Source organism: Drosophila mauritiana, chromosome X (genome assembly GCF_004382145.1).
Source record: "Drosophila mauritiana strain mau12 chromosome X, ASM438214v1, whole genome shotgun sequence".
NCBI lineage: Eukaryota > Metazoa > Arthropoda > Insecta > Diptera > Drosophilidae > Drosophila > Drosophila mauritiana.
This window is the reverse complement of record NC_046672.1, coordinates 12269198-12292547: the sequence shown is the minus strand read 5'-3', so window position 1 is coordinate 12292547 and position 23350 is coordinate 12269198. Positions and strand designations below refer to the sequence as shown.

General features: G+C 41.0%; 2 protein-coding genes across 2 annotated transcripts; one reads left to right on the top strand and one right to left on the bottom strand.

Annotated features, from left to right (window-relative positions):
• Positions 1-1607: 1607 nt before the first annotated feature.
• LOC117147900 lies at positions 1608-20569 on the bottom strand. The gene is made up of 4 exons (XM_033315007.1): positions 20177-20569; positions 2655-3667; positions 2410-2532; positions 1608-2352 (listed from the first exon to the last, which is right to left on the bottom strand). Exons 1-4 carry the CDS (start codon positions 20195-20197, stop codon positions 2118-2120), a joined length of 1392 nt encoding a protein of 463 aa, XP_033170898.1. The 5' UTR covers positions 20198-20569; the 3' UTR covers positions 1608-2117.
• A 436-nt stretch (positions 20570-21005) lies between these two features.
• On the top strand, positions 21006-23350 carry LOC117148367 (Meckel syndrome type 1 protein homolog). The gene is made up of 2 exons (XM_033315724.1): positions 21006-23193; positions 23261-23350. The coding sequence occupies exon 1, from the start codon at positions 21079-21081 to the stop codon at positions 23134-23136; it is 2058 nt and encodes a 685-aa protein (XP_033171615.1). The 5' UTR covers positions 21006-21078; the 3' UTR covers positions 23137-23193; positions 23261-23350.

The window sequence follows — 23350 nt, the reverse complement described above, 5'->3', positions numbered from 1 at the left end:
CCTTTGGCGACGGCTGCTAGTGGGCATCGCTTAAGGCACGTTTACACTAAGAAAAGTTTTAGCAAGCAACTCTAAAAATTTGTTGATTAATTTTATGTTACCAAAACGAAGAAAAACGAACAAAAAATCTAAAATATGTATATCTATATGTATGAAAACTAACTTTAGCAAGAGCGATGTCACTTTTTTTTTTGGTCTTAGCTGTAGGTCAGAGGTACGCGAAATAGAACGCTCAAAGCGCTTTTGGTTAAAAGATCGAAACGAATAGGATCAGATCAGATCAGATCAGATCGGATCGGATCAGAAGGAATTGGAGGATCGATCGGATCGGATCGGATCGAATCGATAGGGATGGTTAGAAGGGGCAAGGATATAGCAACGCATATGAAATGTCAGTTTAAGTGTTAGTTTCTAATTGAGCGAACGAAGGGCAGACTCTATATATATATACATAAATATATATATATTGAATGCTACAAAATGATATATACTTACTATTTATATTTCTATATATACATCTATATATATATATACACGATATTAAAGAGCAGTCAATGGTTTTTTGGTTCCAGTTCCGAAAGAGAAGCAAGTGTCAGGATGCAGGATGCTAATTAACTAATTAACTAATTATTGTTTCTGGCAGTTTTCTGTTCCACCTTCGTACCGCCGAGCAATACAACTGATTTCCAGTATCTCACCCAAAGTTATGTTTATATGTGTGTGCCAAAGTATTATTCTAGTCGTATGTATGTGAATCGAATCGCCGTGTGAATATCAGCGCGTTATATTTTTTTCGATATGTTGATTGTTGCCTAATTTCTAATACTCAAGCAATCCGATGCAGTGCAATATACGAATACGTTTATATATCTCGTTTATGTATCTATGATTTGACTAATTTAGCTCTAAGTTACGAACGCCCTGATTTGTCCATAGTTAATAGCGAATCGGTTGATAACCATCTCCATTTGGCGAAAGCTGCGCCAGTTTGTAAACGGCTTTTGTAAATATACGGAATATAAATACAACACGACAGATATGTACGATATATACAAGTCGATATGATTTTAGTTGCAAAACACACAACTTTTAAGCTAAGATTTCAACGTCACATAGAAACAGCAAATCCACACACATTAACGACGTACATAACAATGTATTTTGAGGCTTCCGTAGCAGTAACAGAAAAACCAATCAACCAAACAAACTACCAAGAAAGAAATCAACCAAAATTCCAAGATTATCGCAGCACTCGGGCGTCACCGTTTACACCTGCAATCCATGAGGTCGTAGTGCAAATTCGCTGAGTGTCGATCGCTTCCGTTTTGTTGTGTATAAAAATTGTACTTTTAGGTCTGCGGACGATGATGAACAACCGGCTTACTCTAACCGAAACTTGTACTCCAAACTAGAGGCGCTCTCTATCTACGGCACCCTAATATCTGATTAATTCAATTAGTACAGAGCGAATACGTAACAAGAACTTAACAAACAGAAACCGCAACAACAAACGAAAGAAACGAAATGTATTGAATAAAAATAAATATGATAAATTTCCAAAAAAAATTATTCGTGTCTCATTATTGAAGTGCTTAAAATATCAATAGTCAATATCAATCAAATATTTTTTTATTTTTTTTTTTTAAATCGTTTTCTCATATTGGTTTCGTACATATAGTATTTTGTTTATATACTTTCATATAGGGTATATATAAAGTTGATTTGTAATAAATTATAAGCAAGTCGACTGTACTCGCACTGGAAACACGAAGAATTATTTATATACAATAGAGTTCTCGAACAGTTCACGTACACATTACAAATTACACATATAAATCGCTTTAAGTACAGGCAATTCAATTTCGTTATAATTTCGATTCCCATTGATTGGCATTAAGATTAATTCGTTGATAAGCAGCTTTCGCAGGTGGAGAGGGAGAAGAAGGAGAAGGACCTGGACGTGGACGTGGACTCGGAGAAGTGGGAGGATCAAGTGCGTTAGTGTGGACACTATATTAAATAATTTGGTCTGCTCTGCACCAGGTCGTTGGTGTGTATGTTTTTGTATTTCATCATTTTTGTTTTGCCATTTGGGCAGGGTTCCCGACCCACATTCTTTAGATGATCGCCTCGACCGTTCCCACCTCGGCGTTCTTCTTGATCAGGTTCTCCCACTGGGCGATGAGTCCTCGCGATGAGGGCGCCTCCTCGGGTGTCAGATCGCAGAGCTGGGCCAGCGACATCGCCGGACGCATGCCGTTGCCATTGCCATTGCTGATTCCATTGGCTATATAGGCTCCTGCGTTCAGACTGCGATTACCCGATGGCTTGTGAACGATGTCCTGCTCGTTTCTGTAAGGATTAATCGGTTAAAATCTCTCTTGCAGGTGCTTACGCTGGCATACTCACCCATTCCTATCCAGTTCCTGTGTGGACTGGGCATTGCGCAGTTTTCCGGGCCCGTAGCAGTGCTCCACCTCGGAGTCCTCATCATCATCATCTGCATCGGCCTCATCATCTGTGCTCAGTTGCCTGCAAAATATATACACAAACATTCAGTTGATGTCCACTGGTTGTATGCTTTAAAAACTCTGGAAGTTTTCACAGAATTGGGTTACGATGCAATCCAAACTGAAAGTCCCAAGTTGACTCACAGCTTGTCCAGGGAGGCCTTCAGTGTGTTCTGCCTGTTGATCTTGCGCAGACGCTTCAACTCCGATTCGCGTGACTTCAGGTCCTGCAGCTCGCGCTGGATCTTCTGCTCAACGGGAACATATCCTCGTCGCAGGGGCCTGCCTTCCGAGTCCCGTTCGATTGCCGCCGATGATAGGGCCACCGATGACGAGTTGATGCCGCCCGTGGAACCTCCGGATTCCAGGAAAGCCATGGCTGTGCGCGTGTTCAGCTTGAGGGTGTTGTTGTTGTTGTTATTATTGTTGCTGCTGCTGATATTGTTGATCTGGCCATTACCATTGGCGGCGCCAAGGGACAGGGTCATTGGAGATGCAGCCGGCAACGGGCTGGTGTTGCCCAACTTGCCATGCGAGGCAATGAAGCGCTGCATCACACCCTTGGTGGCGCCACCAAAGGCAAACTGCCGCTTCTGGGGCAGACCACTCAGCTGGGGGGTGGATATGGTGCGGGTGATCAGCTTCTGCTGTGGCGGTTCAGGTGTCAGATTGTAGCAGTTGGGCCCAATGTAGCGCTGCTCCTGACGCGTCACCACGGTCAGTTTGAGTGGCTGCTGCTTGGCCACATTCGTGGTGATCCCAGTGATGAGGGTGTTGCTCTGCGAGGAGGCCGAAATGCCCGAGTCATCCGAGTGCTGGCCATCGAGGCTCTCCTCCTTGGCGCTATTAACACTGGAGGCCAGCGATGGTGTGTTGGACAGCTCGTCGATGGGCAGCAGGAGCGAGGTGGTCTGCACGGCCGCCGGCTGGGCGGTGACCAGCATGCCCTGGTCCTGATCTGGACTCTCGACCAGATCGTGCTCATCATCCTGCTGCAGTTTCGGCTCAAAGTTACCATTAACCGTGTATGTCTCGAAGTCCGGCGAAGCGGAAGTGATCGAGGCGCTGGACGACAGTGTGGCCAGCTGGCGGTACTCCTCCTCGCGACGCACCACCTCCTTGATCTCCTCCTGAATGCGTGTCAGGGGATCGATTTTCTGCGAGCACAAAGAACACAAGAAGTGGATTTAAAACAGGTGCGTGAGTCCTTTTTGGGGAGTATACAAGATAATGCACTGAAAATAATTCTGTATAATTCTGCATAATTCTGTTTAATCATTAAGAACTACGTGCTAGCATACTTATACATTCGATCGACGGAAGAAAGAAGAAACTTTGGCTGAGTGCAGTTGGTAACCCAAAGCAGTGGAAGTGATCGAATTACCCTACGAAGTTCAAACTTCTAAGTTGAATGTAATCGAATATGCCGCAAATCCGAGTGCGCCATTCACTTTCGATCCGCTTCAAATCGAAAGAGTTGCATGCCGCACTACAACAAAGAGGAAAAGATACACCCGCATCCGTGGATTGCATCTTTGAGCGAAATCGGAGGAGACAAATCCGCTGTTTGCATAATCCGATTGGCTTCGATCGTGCTGCCCAAATGATCCGCCCGAAACCACACACGGCGTGTGGTTCAATATGTTACAGAGTGGTTCAGGGTGGCCCATAGTAATGTGTGGTTTAGAGTGGACCCAAGCGTAACCTAAGCCGATTATTGTGCGTGACATCGACAACAAAGTTGGTTGGTTTGGTGATTCCTCTACGGTTCGTTGACGGTTTTGTATCGCTTTTTTTTCCTATAAAATATGCGAAACTATGACAAAGCAGCGCATAGAGAGTAAAAGTGTTTAGCAGTCTCACTTTCAGCGAGGTTTTGTTATATTCTGCATAAATACATAAATAGACGCATTTTTGTTGCCTAATTAAAAAAGAATTTTACAGTGGCAAGCTATTTCCTCTGAATTAATAACAAAACTTTTAGCAATCACAATAATTTCTTTTTTGTATTTTTTTTTTTAATGTTGTAAGTTTTGTTATAGTCATAAATTGTGACTCATAGCGCACCCTAACAATTATTATGGTTTAATGCAAATATCACATGCTGGCTTATCACAAGTTGGAATATTTACACAATTTTACGAATTACCCCTTTAAAAATGTATAGAATGGGAAAATTTTGCCACAGATAAGTACATATTCATGTGTTCATACGCTTGTTTTCGATGTTATGTAATGAAAACTATTTCAGCGTTTATGGAAGTTAAAAATAATAATAAAAAAGTAACCTACCTAGCTTAATGTAAGAATGGGAAAATTTTGTGTGCGATAAGATTAAAAATGCTAATGAGTTCATTCGATTGTGTTCGATTTTGTGATATAAAAATATTCCAACATTGATAATTTTTACAAATTATTTAAGAATTGCGCAGTTTTTTCTTTATAAATGCATTAAAGTTTACAATTTAAGATGTCTTTAGATTTTTCAGTCTGCTTTTCTCAGACTTTAGAGTCTGAAATAAGAAATAAGAACATTCCCACAGCAATCAGCATCTATTTGATGGCTAAATACTTCCCCTGCAGTCAGACTTGAAGCACTTACAGGGCCTCCACCTTACATATATGCATATTACTTGATTTTCCGGGGGAAAGGTGGAGGTTTCTTTTCACGAAAATGGAGGAACTCCACTAGGGGTTGTTCGAGGGCAGATAGGCCAGCTTTTTCGGGTCACCGCATTGCCATTTGGGTGCCTTTAGGGTCTGTGGGGTCTGTGACATCGCCATGTGGGGGTGCTCCCATTGATTGTTGTTGATGTTGAGGTTGCTTTTGCAGGTGTGTTGCCTTGCTGCTGCTGTTGCGTTGCTGCTGCTGCAGTGCTGCAGTTGCTGCTGCTGCAGTCGAGTGTTGTCAGTTGGCTTCCGCATCGTTGTCGCATTAGAAAGTGCCAGTCTTTCGCAGTCCACAAGTGCCCGCCATGAGCGAATGCGGCATTTATGCTTCATTTTTTTTTTTTTTTGCTTTTCCCCGCTTTATTGTCTTGTTTTGCTTGGTCTAAGTCGAAATAAAAAAAATATTGTGTCGCAGTTCGGAGTCACAGTATGAAAAAATCACTGTCCGTGGCTGTTGCCGCCCATAACTCATCGATTCGATGCAGATTTTCACTCAATTGTTTGGGCTAGGCACCCGAAACGACAACGAATGGCATCAAAATGTGCGTTTAACGACGTCGTTTTCACTTACTTCAAAACAAAAATAAGCTGGGAGAAAACCACAGCACGGAAAAACTGACGACGGAAATCGAAGTAGGAAATACTCTAAGGTACAAAACAATTTATTGAAATATAAGGCTTTTTTAAGTAATTTCCTTTTAGAAATACCAATATTGCTCTGGATCAAAATAATTCGAACATTGAAAAGAAGCCTGTTTATTAACCAATTTGTTTTAATTTTCGGCAAGGTAACTTAATATCGTAAGTACTTCCTTTAGAGACCCCAGTGTCAATGTTTTTTGTGCATATTAATTTGTACACAAACAGTAATGTGATGCCGAGGGTTCAAAGTTTAATTAAAAAAGAGCCCATGGGAAGCGCTTCCTGCGGTGGCTTCTTACCCTATTTGCTGCATGTGTGTGTAAAAAGAAAGGGTATATTGTACCTATACCGAAAATGCAGCAAACTAATGTTAAAAGTTGTACGATACTTCCGTTTTCTGCTACTTGTTGCTGCCGTCCAAGTGCAATGACAGCGGCAACTTTTGGCGGCAGCTGCCTAAAGTCAAGTTGACAGCTGCTCCTCGACCGGCTGTCACTTTTGGCGCGCGTTTTTCCAGCAAATTTACCGCAAGGGGGAAATGCAAATGCAAATGCAACTCTGCAAATGCGAATGGCATGCGGCTCTTGTCCAAGCTTGAACCCATTTGCATGCCACATTCGCCGGGGTCAAACGCCCAATGGGTCGCGTGAACAGGCAGCCAGCTGAAAAACAGCAAAAAGCAGGCAACAAGCAAATAAGCCAAAGACTTGGGCGCAATTTGTTGCTCCTGTTGCTGCCGCAATGTTGCTGCCACGACAAGATCGGCCAACAACAAGATCAGCAACGAGGCAGAAAGCAAATTGGCAAGAGGGGAACAACAAAACATGAGTAACGAAAAGCGAAACAAATAAGAACAAGGTAGTGACGATGGGGACTTTAAAGTACCCATTACTAAAATCTAAATACAAATTAAAACAAATAGCATTATAATAAATGATATAATGTAAGCTCTCAACTAAAATGTTGATTAAAAACACTACTATATGCAGTTTAGAACAGAAGAGGCAATACAAGCTACATTAATTACCTAGAAAGTTTCTAAAGATTGAATTATTTACGCCACCTTTGACTTGAGCAACTTCAAATGGGAAATCAATTAGCTTATGCATAAGGAAAACTGTATACCCAAATCGGTGGAATTAGGGGGTACGAACAGCAGAAGAAGAGAAACAAGCGAAGAAACGTAAAAACAGCGGGAGAACGTGACAAGAAACGTGACCGTGACTGTGGCTCTTTCTCCGCGGCCCCCACTTTCCCTCTCCCTCTCACCATTGCGCGCTATCTCTGTCTGGCAACTGATCCACTTCAGACAATACTACACAGAGACAAATCTAGAAAGGTTCTTAAGAATATTTAAAAAAAATGTTGTAGATCCGGTTGAACTGTGAAATTACTATTAATGTTTCAATATGTTTAATTTGTTATTATAGAAATTATTAACCATATATTATTGAAATTTGGGTGTCCTTATAACAGTACAAATACAAGAGTAGATTTTCTCTATATATTTCTATTAAGCTAAGCTCAAGTTACAAGATGCTCGCACATTTTTCTTGCAGTGTAATCTTCTCTGCTCTGCTTGGGCTGCTGCTGCTCTGCTGCTCTGCTGACGTCGTTTCCAGGCGAGCGATCAGCATTAGCATAACGATCATCATTATCGTCATCATCGCCTTCGTGATCATCGCGTACAACACTCGTATTTGGGGCAATTCATTTAGCGTTTTCCTCAGTGACCGCCGCATATGCAGCTGAAGCGTGCAAAAAAAATTGTACAAATCAACAAAGAAGAAGCGAACCCATATAAAAAACTAACTAAGAGTACAAAAAAACCCAAAACAATACATTGCATATGCAAACGAAGGGCGGTACTTAACACTTTTTGCCATTTTAAAACCACAGATTCAAAGGGAAAATCACAAGATGTCAAAACAGACAGATTGTGGTTATATCCTGTGCTTAGAATAAAGCCAGTGTTCGAAAGAAACAATTGATATGCTGAGTGTGTTAATAATGTATAGTTTCATACCATCATGGTAAATTTGTCATCATTAAATGTTTTATAAAAAGTGATTACTAATAAATGCCTTGCGTTTTCTGACTAATTTGCTTAGTAAATTTGTAAAAGCAAATCAACAGCATTCTAGTTGAATATTTAAAAATACCACATTTAAAATTTGTTTCTTAAGTTGATTCATATTGAAAATATTTGAAAGTTCTTTGTTCTTTTCTTCTAAGCGAAATTTTGAAGTAAGTTCATTACTATAAAATCATTTCAGAATTAAATTAGCTCATAAGCTATTACAATTGATACAAAGTTTCAGAAATTGTTATTCTGGCCTTAAATTCGCACCAAGTCTTCTTTAATCCAACCTAAAGATCTGTTTTCAGATATATCCAAGCGTAGACCTTCAGTTCCCACGAATGCATGCTTGTAGCTCCTATCGTAGGTATTTGCCAATGCCATTATCTTTTTGCCCAACTGAACACTGCTCTGGCTGAACGAGCTTTAGCCACGATCCGATCGACCCAGTTTTGACGTACCTATAGCAAATCGTGATCCACACACTATATATTTTGGTCTAGAGGGGAACAGAGATAACCAAAGCTACGGAGACGGAGATAATCGCCGGGGGAAATCTAAGGCGGATGCACTTGGAGCATGTGTCAATTATGACGCCATATCATTAGCATTACCAATACCATTAAGAATGGCCCGTTACGGCGATGGCTGGTCATTAGATTTGTGGATTTGCCATGCCACAGAAGAAAATGTTGGCCAAAAAGCAAAGTAAGGCAAAAAAAAAAAATCTACAGACCAAAAGACCAAGACACCAAGAGACCACTCAAAATGATGGCCAGAGTCACGTCCCCAGCTTTGGGCGCTCCATTAGCAAAAAAAACAAATTGGTCAACAACGCGAAAACAGGCCGAAATAGATGGCCAAAAATGGTACAAAGGGGGCGGGAAGGCGAGCCCAGGATTGTGGGTGGGATTGTTGGGAAATGGGGCCAAAACGATATTGGCTTTTTGCGCAATTCCCTGGCAAATATATAGTTCGTGTTGCTTTTCATTCGAACCTTATCTTATATGATGGGTAGGTTCCTATAAAAGGTTCCTACACATATGTGTGTTAACCAAAATGAATTTGCGATAACCGAATGGATGGCTAGGGGCGGGGTGGAATGAAACGGGCGAGTGCTGATAAAAAAAAGCCCGTCGATTCGATCACCAATTTCCCAGCCCCTCCAGGTTTTCCAGCTTTTTTTGGCCAACAATGCGTGACCTGGCCAAATCAGGGGCTCGAACTAAAGTTTGCTTTTTCAATTCCGTCTCGTTACATTCGGCGGCCTGATTGCGGATTGTTTGGCCATTAATTTGGCTTCGGTTGTCGGTCCTGGTCGGCTTTTATTGGCCCCGGACAGTTAGTTAGTTAGTCGGTCATTAAAGTAAGTGCCTGGCTGATGGGAGGCAGAGCACTCAGCTCAATGGATGATTCAGTTCGGCCAACTTGGCCAAATGAAAAAAGAAACTAAGTGTTATCTTGGGCGGAACTATTTTATTGACCCAAGCTCCAAGCTCAAGGCAAACAAATTTATTCAACGTTAAAAGCTTACTTATATTATTATTAATTTAAAAAAAAGAAAGTATTTATACTACGGTCAAAATTCAAATAGGGTATTGATTGGCCAAATACTCTATAATTGAAGAAAGACGCGATTAATAATTATTCAGAGCAAAAAGGTACAACATCTGGCTTTGCAAGCCAACTTCCCATGGAAAAATGTGGCCTGGCCACTCAACCGGCGCACCAAATATGCGATCCGCGCCACATTGTGCCGCAAAAAAATGCCATAACAATAGGGCCTAAAAACAGATAAAACAAAAAGCCAAATGGCATAAAAACAGATAAAACAAAAAGCCAAACAAATAATGAAACAAAAACAAATTATGTCATACGAATGCAGAGCAGAGCTGCATGCCGATTGACCAGACCCACAAAACGTGCCCAGCATATATGTTACTCCGTACCAAATGGTATGGTAAAGTGGAGGAGCATTATGTCATCCATTATGCATTATGTCCACTGCCAAATGCAGCGGCAGCTGAACATCTTCCCACAGGAAAGGAGGCAAGGTGGCAGCTGGTCTCTGGGCCATTGACACGCGGCGTGGCAAATAAAGTAGGCGCCACAGCCGAGGAGAAAAACTGCTGAACTGTTGAGAACTGTGGACGCAAAGAACAAGCCATGTAGACACATGTATGTGCAGCTGTAAGTGCAACAAACAGTTGCGTGTTGAACTTGGGCCGCTCCACGAAGCACGTAAAAGATGCAGGGAACACTGAGAGAAATATATGATGTATGAAGTGCTTTACTATTCATTCATTATAAATTGTCTAAAATATTATTCTATTATGTTGTAAAGAATACTTTAAGGCTTCTAGTAGCAATATTCTTCTGAGTGCATTACCTGGGCATCTGTTGCCTGTTCTTTTGGCCAAATCAGATCGCTGTGGTGCACACATCTGGGCCTTTTGTAATTGCCATGTCTTTTGCTCACTGCTGTAATTGAAGCTGCGTTTCATATTGTGTCGCCGCCTGATTGAAATATGTACCTCAAGCCAAGACAATGGCAAATATTTGCGAAACACTTTGTCGGTGAGCCACGACAACCGCAAGATTCTTCTACGGATGGGGACAAACAGACGCGATTCAGATACAAGATACACGGGCAAAGTTAATTGACTTGCTTTGTTCGCATTCGAGCTATTTGCTCTGTTTTCAGTATTATTATTTGTTTTTAGTCTTGTTGTATTTCGTTTTTTTTTTTCGTTTTTTGGCAAACCTGGAAACGGAACAAACAGAGATCGATGGAGTAACTACATAGTGCCAAGCGCAGCAGTGACAGGCGGGAATTAGCTCAGTTTTTGGGTTGATTAAAAGCGAAACCATTTCACTGACTGCCTTGAGAAAGTGCCAACACTTAAGACGTGACAATGGCCCGCGTTCTCTGAACGGTTTGGCTCATTTTCCCGCTCAGACAGTTGACCGTTAAGCATTCAAAGCCCCACCAATCTAAGTCCACACACCCACTGGAGCTGAACTTGAGCCAAACTGAATGGGCACGGTTTTCTTTTTCCCCCACATTTTTTTTTATATTTTCTTTTTTTTTTATGAATGAAATGCGCCCGTCCATTGTCCGCATTTATGACATTTAGCAGCCGCTTAGCCACTGCCGACGAACGGTAAACGGTTTGGATGCTAACTGCACTTTATAAGCGTCATATTTTGCCCGTTTGTCCGCTGTCCGCTGTCCGCCGTCCGTCAGTTGGCATGGATCGTAAAAATTATCATTATCATTATCGTCGCTGGGTTATTCCTATATTTTTTCCAACTCCCCTAACACCTTGCATTCCATTTTCTTCTCTTTTTTTTTGGTTGTTTTGTGAAAGGTTGTGCATACTTATTAAGACCATGTGCTATGGAAATTGTTAACTGTTGCCTTTCACCAACTTTTCCGGGTTTTCCAGGCTAACAGTATGCACTTCCTAGAATTTTCGCGATAGTGCAAAAAAGATAAGACTCGTGGACATTGGCTAGCTGCAAATCAATGACAAGGTGAAGCCATTGATAGTGTTCATAAATCACTTATAGATTACTATACTCATAAAACACTCAAAATATTTGTACTTTTATTTATTCATTTTTTTAAGCGACTGTTCTTTTTACAAAAAATGCTCGCTACAACTCAAACTATTTTTGTGAAAATGCTTGTTTTTAGCTACCTCGTTAGAGCTTTTTCCCAACAAACTCTGCCAAGAAACTAGGTCAAATGAGACGTAAACCGCCAACACCTTCACAAAATTCGCCAGCGAAAACAAGCCGAGTGTTGAAACAATAACAATATCTGTCTCTAATTTAGTTAAATGTACTTATAACAAGCATAACAAATGTGGGAATGTCTTTCCCACGCCTTTGAAACAAAATGGACTTGGATACGTCGTTTTCTGAGTTTTAGACTCGGTAGAGACAATTGCCAAATCATGTCAGAGATAAATTACGCGAAAGGCAGAAATCTCCAATGCATATGCAAAGTTAGTGACTCTTGTATATGTGCTCCACTCGGAATGGATGGGGGCCAACTGTCTCCGCTGGCTTATTTATGTTACTATGTCTGTGTGACAACCGATGTGACGATACTTAGTGGCGATGGTAATGCGTCGACCGTTAAACACCCGACCATTGTTAAGCAAATGCAAAAAACAGCACAGCGGACAAACGGCATTCGAGGCATTTTGCAGAAGCAGGTGGCAGCGGAAATGCCCGCACTGTGGAAATGGCTTCATTACGGGAAGGCGGTCATAAACTCGATGGCACGAGACCTGCAACTTCGATTTCAGATCGCTGGTTATGCAATCCACGGGGGAAACATATTCACAAAGAGTTTCCATTACTAAATAGCTACAGAGCTATCGATAAAAGTTGGATAGTATTTAAGGTCCACCCGGGGGCGCCACAAAAATGAAGTAATTGCCATATGCACCAATTCTCTTGAACCAACCAAGTCATAACCAAAATGATAGGTGATATCAACCAATTTGGTACTTCTATATATATAGAAACTGTTCCAATGCTTCTTCAATAACATTTGGGGAAGCACTCGGGTCGGTAAAACACACTCTGCTGCTGCTGCTGCAGTGAATGAGTCACCTGGCCATTTATAATTGGCAACGGCATTTTCAATTACTTTCGGCCAAAGTATCTTATCTGGTTTCTGGTTTCCTTTGCTCCAGTTGCCGACATTCCCCACTTGTTATTTCGTTTGTTTAGCACCACCACCACCACCACCACCACCACCAATTGGAGCAGCCGAACAGCACCACCAGCAGAATGAGCACCACCATGTACTATGTACTCGGTGGTTTTAACAACAGCCTGCTGCAATATTATCTGTAGTTGGTTTTAGTTAGGAGGAGCTGAGGAATTTGGCGCCCCTTGCAGGTGTCTATATTCCATATTTACACCATGGGCTTACGAATGTATGCAGGAAAGTTACGACTGATACGCCTTATCAGCTATCATTTCGTTATCGATATACATATACATATTTACAGTCAAGTTCAGTTAACAAATTGAGTCATCAGTGCTGGAAATTTTTTCAAACTCTTCTTTTTTTGTGGGCCCGAGATATATGTGCCTTCATGGTCATTGTTGTAAGGAATGGCAGGTTAGTACGATATCACTTCTATTATTAATAGGTTATAAATCTGGGCTGTTTTTTTTTAAATCTAGGCAGAATTCGGAAAAATATAGTTCTCTTTGTGGAATACGATTGCTTTGCTAATAGAACTTTTCGATTAGATAAAGTCGCTGATTTCTTGGACATAAGCCCGTTGTTGTTAAATATTTTTTATTATTTTGCGCACCTAAATGATATTTAAAACGGAGTAGAAATAACTATGCTTCCTTTAGTTCTTGCAATCAAAACAATAAATATGATATAATAATAAATAATAATTGATTAAACCGTATGTTAAGGCTAAAAGAAGAAACACTGAAACCATTTGAATGAGTATAAAAATGAAAGGTTTAGTGGCTTCCCAAAATATTATATACAACATTTCCGGCTAATGGCTCTTATCAAGCGTCACTTAATGCCAGCCATATGCTAATTAGCCCCCAGCCCCGCCCACCAATTTGTGTATATAACACCTTGACATTGATGAATTGCAAATGTTGAAAGCGTTAGCAAGCCTTTCGTTGTGAAACGTCCATGGCATATGAGCTGAAATATTCTTATCGTAGATATATATTGTTGATAATGACGCTTATCATTCAATGTTAGCCGCAAGTCAATAGAGCCTTGACTTATATAGAGCCAACCCAACAATATCTAACTATATACAATCCGTCGAAGTTTTCAATTGAACTTACGGCTTCGGGCCGAGACAATTGCATTTGCACTTTGGTACCATCAATTTGGCGACTCTCACGCCATGCCATATACAACCGTACCGTACCATAATATTCCATACTATACCGTTCCAATAATAATTGAATTTGGAGAAAGTACAGTCACGGCCCATTGTTTAGTTGGGTTTTCAGATGGTTTTGCTGGTGGAAATTGCGACACGCTTTTGCCAACGTCTGCCATTGACACTTGCTTCTCTCGCTTTCATTCAAATTTTCGCAGTCAAAAGCCAATTGAAATCAAAGCCGCCCGACAGAGTTGTGTGAAAAGAAAGATCCATTCCGATCCGATCCCATACCATCCCATCCCATCCCAACCCATCACTCAGCCAACCGAAGTGCAAAAATGTAAAGTAGCACAAAATGTTAGTAAGTCGAGCAAACAAAATGCATCGGCAGGGGGTCTAACTCCATTACAAGCCATAATGCACCGTCTCATATACAATGCTCATTTCATACGATACCATACGTATCCACCGTAATGCAAACGCCCACCCAGGCGATCCGACATGCAATCGAAAGCGGCTCTTCTGCCGGCAATCTAATTGATATTTCTACTGGCTGGCTGGCATTTACATGGCTCGATTTTCAGAAGCCTGTGAAAAAATGTTGGGCTAATTGAAAGAGAGAGTGCGCACATCGGTGCCAATGGGTTAAGGTTGCCATGCAAATCACATTGCCTAAAAAAAAAGAAAACAATTGCGGTAGGTCACCGGGTTCTCCTTTTTAGAGGACGGGGGCTTATTTTATCAATACCCCAGACAATGGGGGAAAAGGAAAGTGTTTTGTTTCTTTTCGGTTTGGCATGGGAGCGCCAGTTATGAGTAAAATGCCTGGGAAGTCGACACATTGAACCTTTGCTTGGGCGAAAGTTTTCCAATAATTTCCATGACGTGCCATAGCACAACAATATGTCGTATTTTTATATTTGCCAGTATGATTTAAAGTCGTGGGGTTTGGTTTTTCGTCTTTGAATTCGAAATTGATAACACATGATTGCAGGTTGATCAGTTCTTTTAGAAATATTAACTTTAAATATCACTTGCTATGCAAAGATATGAGCGGAAATATCGAAAAACACCCAACTTCCCATGAGAAACTCTGTTTTATCTTGGCCAACAAGGCCATCTCCAACTGGCATTTCTCACACTGACGAAACCTTTTATCTCCCCGCAAGCAATCAATCAAATGGTAATTGAAAAACTGCAAGTTATGAGCATATGTACTTTTACATACACGCATGTCATCTGCCGCAATGAACTTGCATCTGGGCAAGTTCCTTCTTCCGCTGCGGAAAAACAAATCTGAGCAGCTGGAAAAACAATAAGCGAGAAAATTGAAGAACAAAAATGGGAAAAAGGTCAGGCTGTGCTGAAGAGGAAGAAAACTTTCTAGAAAAAGAAAATATAAAATCTCATTATTTCTCCTGCACGTTCTTCTTCGATGACTTGATGCTGGAGGATGGGGTGAGTTGATTCCGAGTTGATTTGAGAAAACAACTTTCGAAGCGAAGCGATCATGAGAAAGAATGGAACAGATCTGGGTACTAGCAATGCATCTTTCATCATCTGGTCAACGATTTTCCTTGGCCACACGTTGAAAAATATCATATATAAATATATAAATCAAAAGATATTCAAAAATACGATGTAAGCAGACCACTGAATGTTTTCCCCTCTTAAATGTAAAATGATTTCCATAGAGAACTGAAAAATGTCCTTAAAAATCTATGGAGTGTCATATTTTTATTGACTGTACAGTGTACACTGATAATTTTCTTGTGGCATGACGAAAAATCAATTTCGGCCAATCGACGATCGTGGATCAGTAAGTCGCGGCAAAATTACAGCCAATGACATCGAATCAATTCGATATCGGAGGTATCCGTGGTACAATCAATTGACTTACTAATTGCGAACAATTTAATAGCAATTATGTGTTATGTTCGGCTGCAATCGTGAAAATCTGTATCTGTGAGATAATCGATGACTTGCGATGGCTTCTTTCACTTTGATTGACACGGTTTTTGGGTTATGGTTTATATATATATCTATATATGTATGTATGGCTAATTGATTTCTGAGTCGAAGTTATAAAATCGACTTGCGGCCGGCAATTATATCAGCCGGCCAACGGTAAACGAGCTGCGATCGATCAATTAAGCAACGCGCTATAGTATATTGTATCTTATATATATAGTATCTATTGGTATTAGGTTTTGGGTTATGGGTTCGCTGCGGCTTGGTTTCATTTTGTCCGCTTCGGATTGCCGCATAAAATGTAGTTCAAATCACTTTCGAAAACAGAGCTGAATATATAAAGGAAAACATTGCTTTGTGTGGCGCTGTGTTGTGGGGCAGTTAAATGCTTGCCTCAGTCCTAACGGTCAACGCATTCACAACATTCACTTTTCATTGAAAAGCCGGGAACGAAACAGAAATTAGCCTTAGCCACATTTGAATTTCTAATCGGCCGGACGAAATGTTTTATGTGCGTCTTATTACTATTATTATTCAGATTGGGACCTATTTCGATTTCGTAATCGACGAGCATTTCGCTTTTACACCTCGCCACGTCGAGATACATTATTCCAATTTTATTTGTTACAACAAACAATATGTGTTAAAGTCTCGGTCTGGGTCTTTGCCTTTTGAGTTCATTGCCAGAACTGAATAAAAGAAAAAAAACTGGTTTTCCGTTTCGTCGTCGGTGAAATTTATGATGCATAATATTTGTTTTATTTGCCATTGTTTGTGGTCATAGGCAGCAACGTTGCACTCGTCATCTCGAAAAGATTTGAACGCCAAGATGCAATTGAAAGTTCCCAGAAGGAAAAAAGGTTTGGGAGTTCCCAGAAGGCTTACGATAAATATTGGGGATTTACCAAATACTTAAACCGTTTAGGAAATACAATTTATGAGCTTTTTTTGAGGTAATCTAATATGGGGATTGTCAGTTGAAAGAAGTTTTAGATAATTTTTCATAGTTTATGGTTCATAAAACATAATATTTTAGGTTCATCTTCAAATGATTTATATACCTAGCATGCTGAATCGTTAATTAATCACTGTTCTGATCACTGCTTTTTGATGACCCAAAATGATTGATATTTTGTAACCAAATTTATTGTTTGTTTATCGATTCGATTCCAGTTATCATTCAAATGAAATCAAATACAAAAACTATAAAATAGTAAAAGAAAATAAGTGCTATGCATGAAGTGAAAATTAAACGCTTAATGGCATTGATTTAACAAGCTCCATTTGCAGCTTAGATTAGCTGACGATCTAGTTTAGCTTAGCCGCCCATAATTAGTGGATAATTAACTTGTCCGATTGAGTAGGATTCTCGGCATCTGAGATACATTTGCTATGCTTCGTTTTCCATATCTTCGCTTTGGCTACCTTCAACTGCTCTAGTTTTCGAGATAATATCTCTCATCTTTTCGGTTTGAGTGCTTCAATAATAACCGTTGTTTTTGGGATTTTCTCTGTTTGTTTTTTTTCCCCCCCACTTTGAGATTGCCAGAGGTCAGGAGTCGTTGAACCCAGACATTGACCTCCACCTTCTCCACCTCCGCCCCTTTGGTGATCGACACACGACAAGTTTCGGGTTTTGTTTTGTTTTTATTTTATTTCATTTCATTTTTTTCAAGTTTTCTTTTTTTTAGCGTACTTTGCGTCTGCTGTTTGCGTTTTTCATTTGAGCCTGACTTTGGCTTTGGGCCATCTCCCACCTCCCAAAAAAAAAGAGGTAACTTTCGGCTATCCCCTCTTTTATCTGACCATCTGCGTTTATGTGTAATTACATCGGTCTCTTGGGTTCCAAGATTTGAGTTTTTAGAGTTTTTGGGGTTCTTTGGATTTCATTCCGATACGCCTTTTGCCTTTTGTCCACTAGACCAATTTTCTTCTAGCCACTTTGGACAATTTTGGTAAGAGCAGTTAGCCCATCATCATCTTCGCTCGCCGCGCTTCAGTCATTATCTTTATGTTTTTCGACTTGGGTAATTTCCATTTTCTATTACAAACTTTGTATTGGCTGCGAAGCTGCATTAAAACATTCATTAGGCATTTATCAAAAGTTGCTGTCAGGATCTCACGGTTTTTTCGTTATTTGACTGACCGGTTTTTGGGCATTTTTACTTTCAATTGGCAAACGGGAAAAATCGACGTGAAAATCTTACTACCGCCGTCTGCGTCCGCAATGCGCAAAAAAAGCGAAATTTTAATAGACCAGCAACGACCAGAAATGATGCATCAAATTCTAACCGGTTTTTGGGGCTTTTTCTTCTACACATATTGGGAAAAAGTTTTTTTCAAGAAAATGGGGGGGAAAACAAATGGAGATGTTCGGTCAAAAGGTAATTATTTAGAAATGAATAGTTAATAAATGAGTAAACCAGCTTGTTCATATCTACATTTTTGAATATATTAATTTATGTTGGGTAGATTTCAATTATGAGAAGATTGCAGGTAAACAGCAGTATTATTTCTTCTCCAAATATATCAATTTTTGTATTGCTTACATTTTAAAGTATAATCTAATATACTAATAATTGTTATAAAAACCACTATGTTTATAGTATAAAGATGCATAGTAAAGATGCAAATATCTGTGTAAAAATCTACCGAGTGAATCCAAGATAATCAGGAATTGGATTCTTCTTTTCACGGATTTCAGACTTCTGCTGATCGAGTGGCGATCTTCAGCTTGGCCTGAATCGCATCGCATCCGTCGGTTAGATGGAGATCCTCGAGCTCAATCCGCTGCCATGGCCAATCGGCCAGTCTCAATCACTTGACCATGGAGCCACCACTGCCCCCGTTCACCGTTTCACCCACCTCTGCAGCGGACACCCCTTCCTCCATCGCGATCATGTCCATTGCGATTCTCGAGGCATTTTATTTGGGTCATGGACAGTCATCTGGCTCAATGGTCCCCTCTGCGATGTCTTGTGTCTACAGGTTTTTCGACTTTTACTTGCAACTGGCATTGGCCGGGCCGAAAAAGGCATTTTTCTGGCTCTGCGGTTCCGTGTCTCATCTCGTTTAGGTTTTCAATACGAAACAGTATGTTTTTTTTGGGGGTTCTTGGCTGTTGAGTAAGCTGCTTAAACAGCTGTTATGGCATTTCTTAAAGGTAATAATATTTCATATTTATGACAGCTATACATTTAAAAACATACGTTGTTTATATACTGTCTTTATATGGCTTTTAAAGCTTTTAAACATAGCGTAATTTTATTTGTGAAGATTTTGAATAGCATGTTACTAACTAATAAATTTATTAATCAAATTCTTTCAAACACTAGAATGTGTTTAATTTGTAGTTTTCTAGTTTAACTGTGTGCTGGTCTGCAGATCTGTATTATATATTAAATTTTTGTGTGTCATGATGTGGATGATTTCGAAAGAGATTTCTTATCGAAAATGACATTTGTGGCACACTTTTGGACTTAAGGCCTGAATTCTCCATCATCGAAAGAGGTGGAAGAGAGAGGGAAACGAAGAAAGAGAGCAAGACAGGGAGAAGGAGGAGCTGCACGAGAATTGTAGACCAAAACAATGGCGATCACAAATTTCACAGCTCTTACCATGACTTTGGTTTTGGCCCTCAAGTAAAAAGATCCAAAAATATATTAAACACAATAAAACACACGCAAAAAAAAAAACAGCGGCCAACTGTGCAAATAAAGCGCCAGCAACAATAACAACAATGGGGGACACACACACATGCACACCTGTGGGCAACAGAAGAAGAAAAACAAAACAAGAACAACATGTAAATGAAAAACCAAACAAAACCATTTTACAATTGTGGCCAAAGCATTGTTGTTGTTGTTCGGTTTTTTTTTTCTCTTTTTTTTCTGCGGAAAGTCGGGAAAATCAGTCAATGGAACGTCACGGCAGAGCAGCGACAGCGGCGCCGGCAGCGACGCCAGCAGAGGCAGCGCAGCATCGGGGGCGTACTAAGTTCAATGAAACACAGGAGAATGCAGGGAAGCAAAGGAGATAGGAGAATGGGTGGAGAAAAATCAAAAACCAAAAAATAAGAGAAAATACAAGAACAACTTCATGAACTGCAAAACTAATGTAATCATCTGTTGGATATTAACGATTATTTCGTAAACTATAATCGTAAAATGTTATTGTTCAACATTAACGAATATATGTTATAAGACTTTTCCTCAGTCATAAAATATAAAATGCTCTAGTTTTTGCGAACTTTTAAGTTCCTACTTAATGTCTTTTTAATGCTTCTGAAATTATGTAAAACTTTCTTCACTTGGTGATTTTGAAACTATTTCATTATCTTTCTTATTAAACACTATTCAATTTTCTTATAATATTAACTTATTACTAAGATTTGATTATTTACTAACCTCTTCGACTTTCTGCTGCATTTTGACGAAAAGTTTTATTTTGCTGTGGCTGCAAAAACTCCTTTTTCAACACTTAACAGAACAAAATTTAAAAAAAAATGAAACGAAAGTAAATGTTTCAACTGGAAAACATTCACGGGATCGTCTATTTAAAATTGCACTTCCAGTGTTTGTTGCAGAATTTCTCCTTTTCTTCTTTTCTCTGTTTATCGGCGGTTGCGCGCGCGCAAAAAGTGCAACGAAGAAAGGAAACAACCAAACAAACAGACGGATGAATGGGGAGTTGGAGTACGCGCGAAGAATCGTAGACTTGTAGAATCGTGCAGAACTGCAGACTTGGAGGAACGACCAGCACGCAGAGCAATCGAAAACACAACTGGCGGCCAAAATGAAACGAGGAATGTGGAGTGCATAAAGCGGCCGACGATAACACAAACACAGCGGCAAAGCTTCGCGAGCAATCGATAAGCCTATCGAATATACCAAAGCGGAGTTGGTATGTTCCAGGGCTGGCGACAGTGCAGCTATCAAGCTAAGAACGTTTAGCGCTAGCTGTGTTATTTTTTAAATATTTCCAATCCAATCTATATTGTATTTATGCTAATAATAAAATAGATGAGTACATCACAATTTGTACAATTTAAATTTATAAACATCACAATGAGCAACTAAAATAATTTTGGCTATTTTCTAGCTATCATTTTCCAAAGACAGTTATCGGCCTTCATGGTTGCCACGGCAACAATAGTTGGTTTTCGGTATATAATCGATTGGTTGCCTGGGCAACGGTATTTCAAAAACCATAAGCAAAACAAAACAAAAAGTAAAATAAACAAAGAAGGCCAGTAGTTTACAATTTTTGAGGTTTGAACAAAGAAACAAAAAATTTACATCGCCGCATCATGCAAAAAAGCAGGGACATAAAGCGCACTGGAGTTTATCGCGTGAGCGGAAACATTGGTGATCTGCAATTGGAACTGAAGCTGCGTCACATCAGTGAATGGCTGCCGGTCCCCAAATTTGAGTACGCGGGAGCGCAGTCGACGAACGCATATGGTGACCACTATCCCGGATCGGAGGAAGACGTCTGGCATGATTGCTATATTCATGTTCCCCAGGGCGATGATTCGTATGGGGGGAGGAATTGCTTGGGCTACAACTGCAGTTATTATAATGTGGGAACTGGTTACACCGGCAGGCGACGAAGGAGTCCCATAGCTCAGCATGGGGGGGAGGACAAGGAGAAGAATGAGGAGGAAATAACGGATCTGGATCTGGAGTCCCAAAGTAATCGCTCGTGGAGCATCCTAAGTGATAATAGTCGTCCTCCCGCTGGTGATCTCTTCTATAAACGGAATAAAGAACTTTGCAATGGTGCTATAGCCACAATGCGCATATCCTGGCAGCAAAAGCACTTTAGTCAAGCGGAACTGGAGCAATATATAAACAATCCTGGAAGTTGCGCCCCGAAACTACAGCGGCGCTATCACAATTGGGCCTTGGAAACCCTGAAGCTACAACAGCGATATCTAAGGAAACTAGAGAATCTGGAATATGCAGAGAAGCAGCAGGAACCTGAGCCCATTAAAGTTCGTCGCCGGATACGAAAGCCCAAGTCGAAGCAGAGAGGCTGCTCTGCCGTAACTCACCCGACTATTACCAGTCTGTCCTCGGCGAATATGTCGGAGGTTTCAGTACTGGATGATCCCAACTTTGCCGCCAGAACGTGCCTTATACACACCTTATTGGATAATGATTCCGAGAATCTTATGCCCGCCGAAGCGAGTGAATTCCATAAAAAGGGCTACCAGCTAATGTACATCTATGCCGATCTGCAGCAGGACACCCTGTTGGTCAGTATACGATATGATCCCGAACAAGGTCTGCTCTATGTCTATCCGGATTTCAGCAGCAGTGCCCAGGATCTGGATTATGTCGTTCAGATCGAGCGGAATAACGATTGCCGACAGTTGTATGCCTTTGGCTTTGAGAATGTCACACCGCTAGAGGCCTACCACGATGACGGTTTCTCTGAGGAGGCGGATGGCGAGGATGAGCAGGAACTGGGGGATGGCTTGCCCATCGAAGAAGATCTGCCCGAAGATGCCTCCGCCGGCGAGATTCTCGAGTTTTACCACAGACGGCGTGCAGCCGCCAGCGAGAGGAGAAGTCTCCTCCAGTTCGAAATGCCGCCCAAGAGGATGAAGCGGGTCAGTCTGCTGCTGGAACTACAGGAAGCCCAAAACTTTGAGAACCCCAACATACATGTAAGATACTATCTGAAAGCTCCAGCAAATACCTACTATGAGGGTACACCTGGGGTGGATACCATGCAAGGAGCCACGGCCACGTGCAAGAATGCCGGCGACTGGAGGAGTGCCCATTTGGGTCACTGCTGGCAGGTGACCCTGCTCCTGGAGGAACAACATCATCCGGCTGACCTACTGCATCTGTATTTTGAAGTGATCAGCATAGATAGCTGGCAGCGGGAGCGATGTGAGGGATATGCCCACTATGCGATACCGCTAACATCCGCCCTGCCAACAGACTCCATACGGCTGCAGTGCATCCGACCATTGGGCAACTGGCTGGATGCTCTCAATCGGTATTTCATAGGCGGCCGGCAGCTGTTCGACTTTGAGTCCTTCTTCGATGTCCACCGGCAATCGGAAATGCATTCCCGTTTGGACTTCAACTCTGACAGGCCAATGACCACCACGGGAACACTTTCGCTCCGGCTTCAAAAGCTTCAGCAGCGCCAAATAGACTCATGTGACCAGTTCCACCACCACTTCCATTTGGATCTCGGCAACAATAGTAGCGACGATGGCGACAGCAATGATGACGAAATCAGATCCAGTTCAAATCCTGATACTGCGAGGGCCACCACTCTGGACGAGGTAATGGCTGCCTTTGTGGAGGCCAGGAAACGGATCGAGCTGCTCCTGGGAAACAGCTGAGAAACAGCCTCACCATCATCTGTATACTTCCAGGCTGAGATTTAAGCCATTCAATGAGTACAATAATATGATAGCAAATGATTTTTGTTTTATATCAACTAAAAAAACGATTATTTTATTTCAGAATTCGGAAAAACGGCTTTGGGAAAATATTCATATATTTTTTGGCGGTTATTATCATGGGCATTTTAATCATAATTTGGCTAAAATTAAT

What these genes read in the sequence shown, in the direction of transcription:
- LOC117147900 (XM_033315007.1), bottom strand. Translation starts at nt 20,197, where the DNA reads ATGCAGCAGAAAGTCGAAGAG. An exon ending in AAGGCCTCCCTGGACAAGCT is followed by an intron (nt 2,533 to 2,654) that starts GTGAGTCAACTT and finishes TATATTTTGCAG; the next exon opens with GCAACTGAGCACAGATGATG. An exon ending in CAGGAACTGGATAGGAATGG is followed by an intron (nt 2,353 to 2,409) that starts GTGAGTATGCCA and finishes TAATCCTTACAG; the next exon opens with AAACGAGCAGGACATCGTTC.
- LOC117148367 (XM_033315724.1), top strand. Translation starts at nt 21,079, where the DNA reads ATGCAAAAAAGCAGGGACATAAAGCGCACTGGAGTTTATCGCGTGAGC.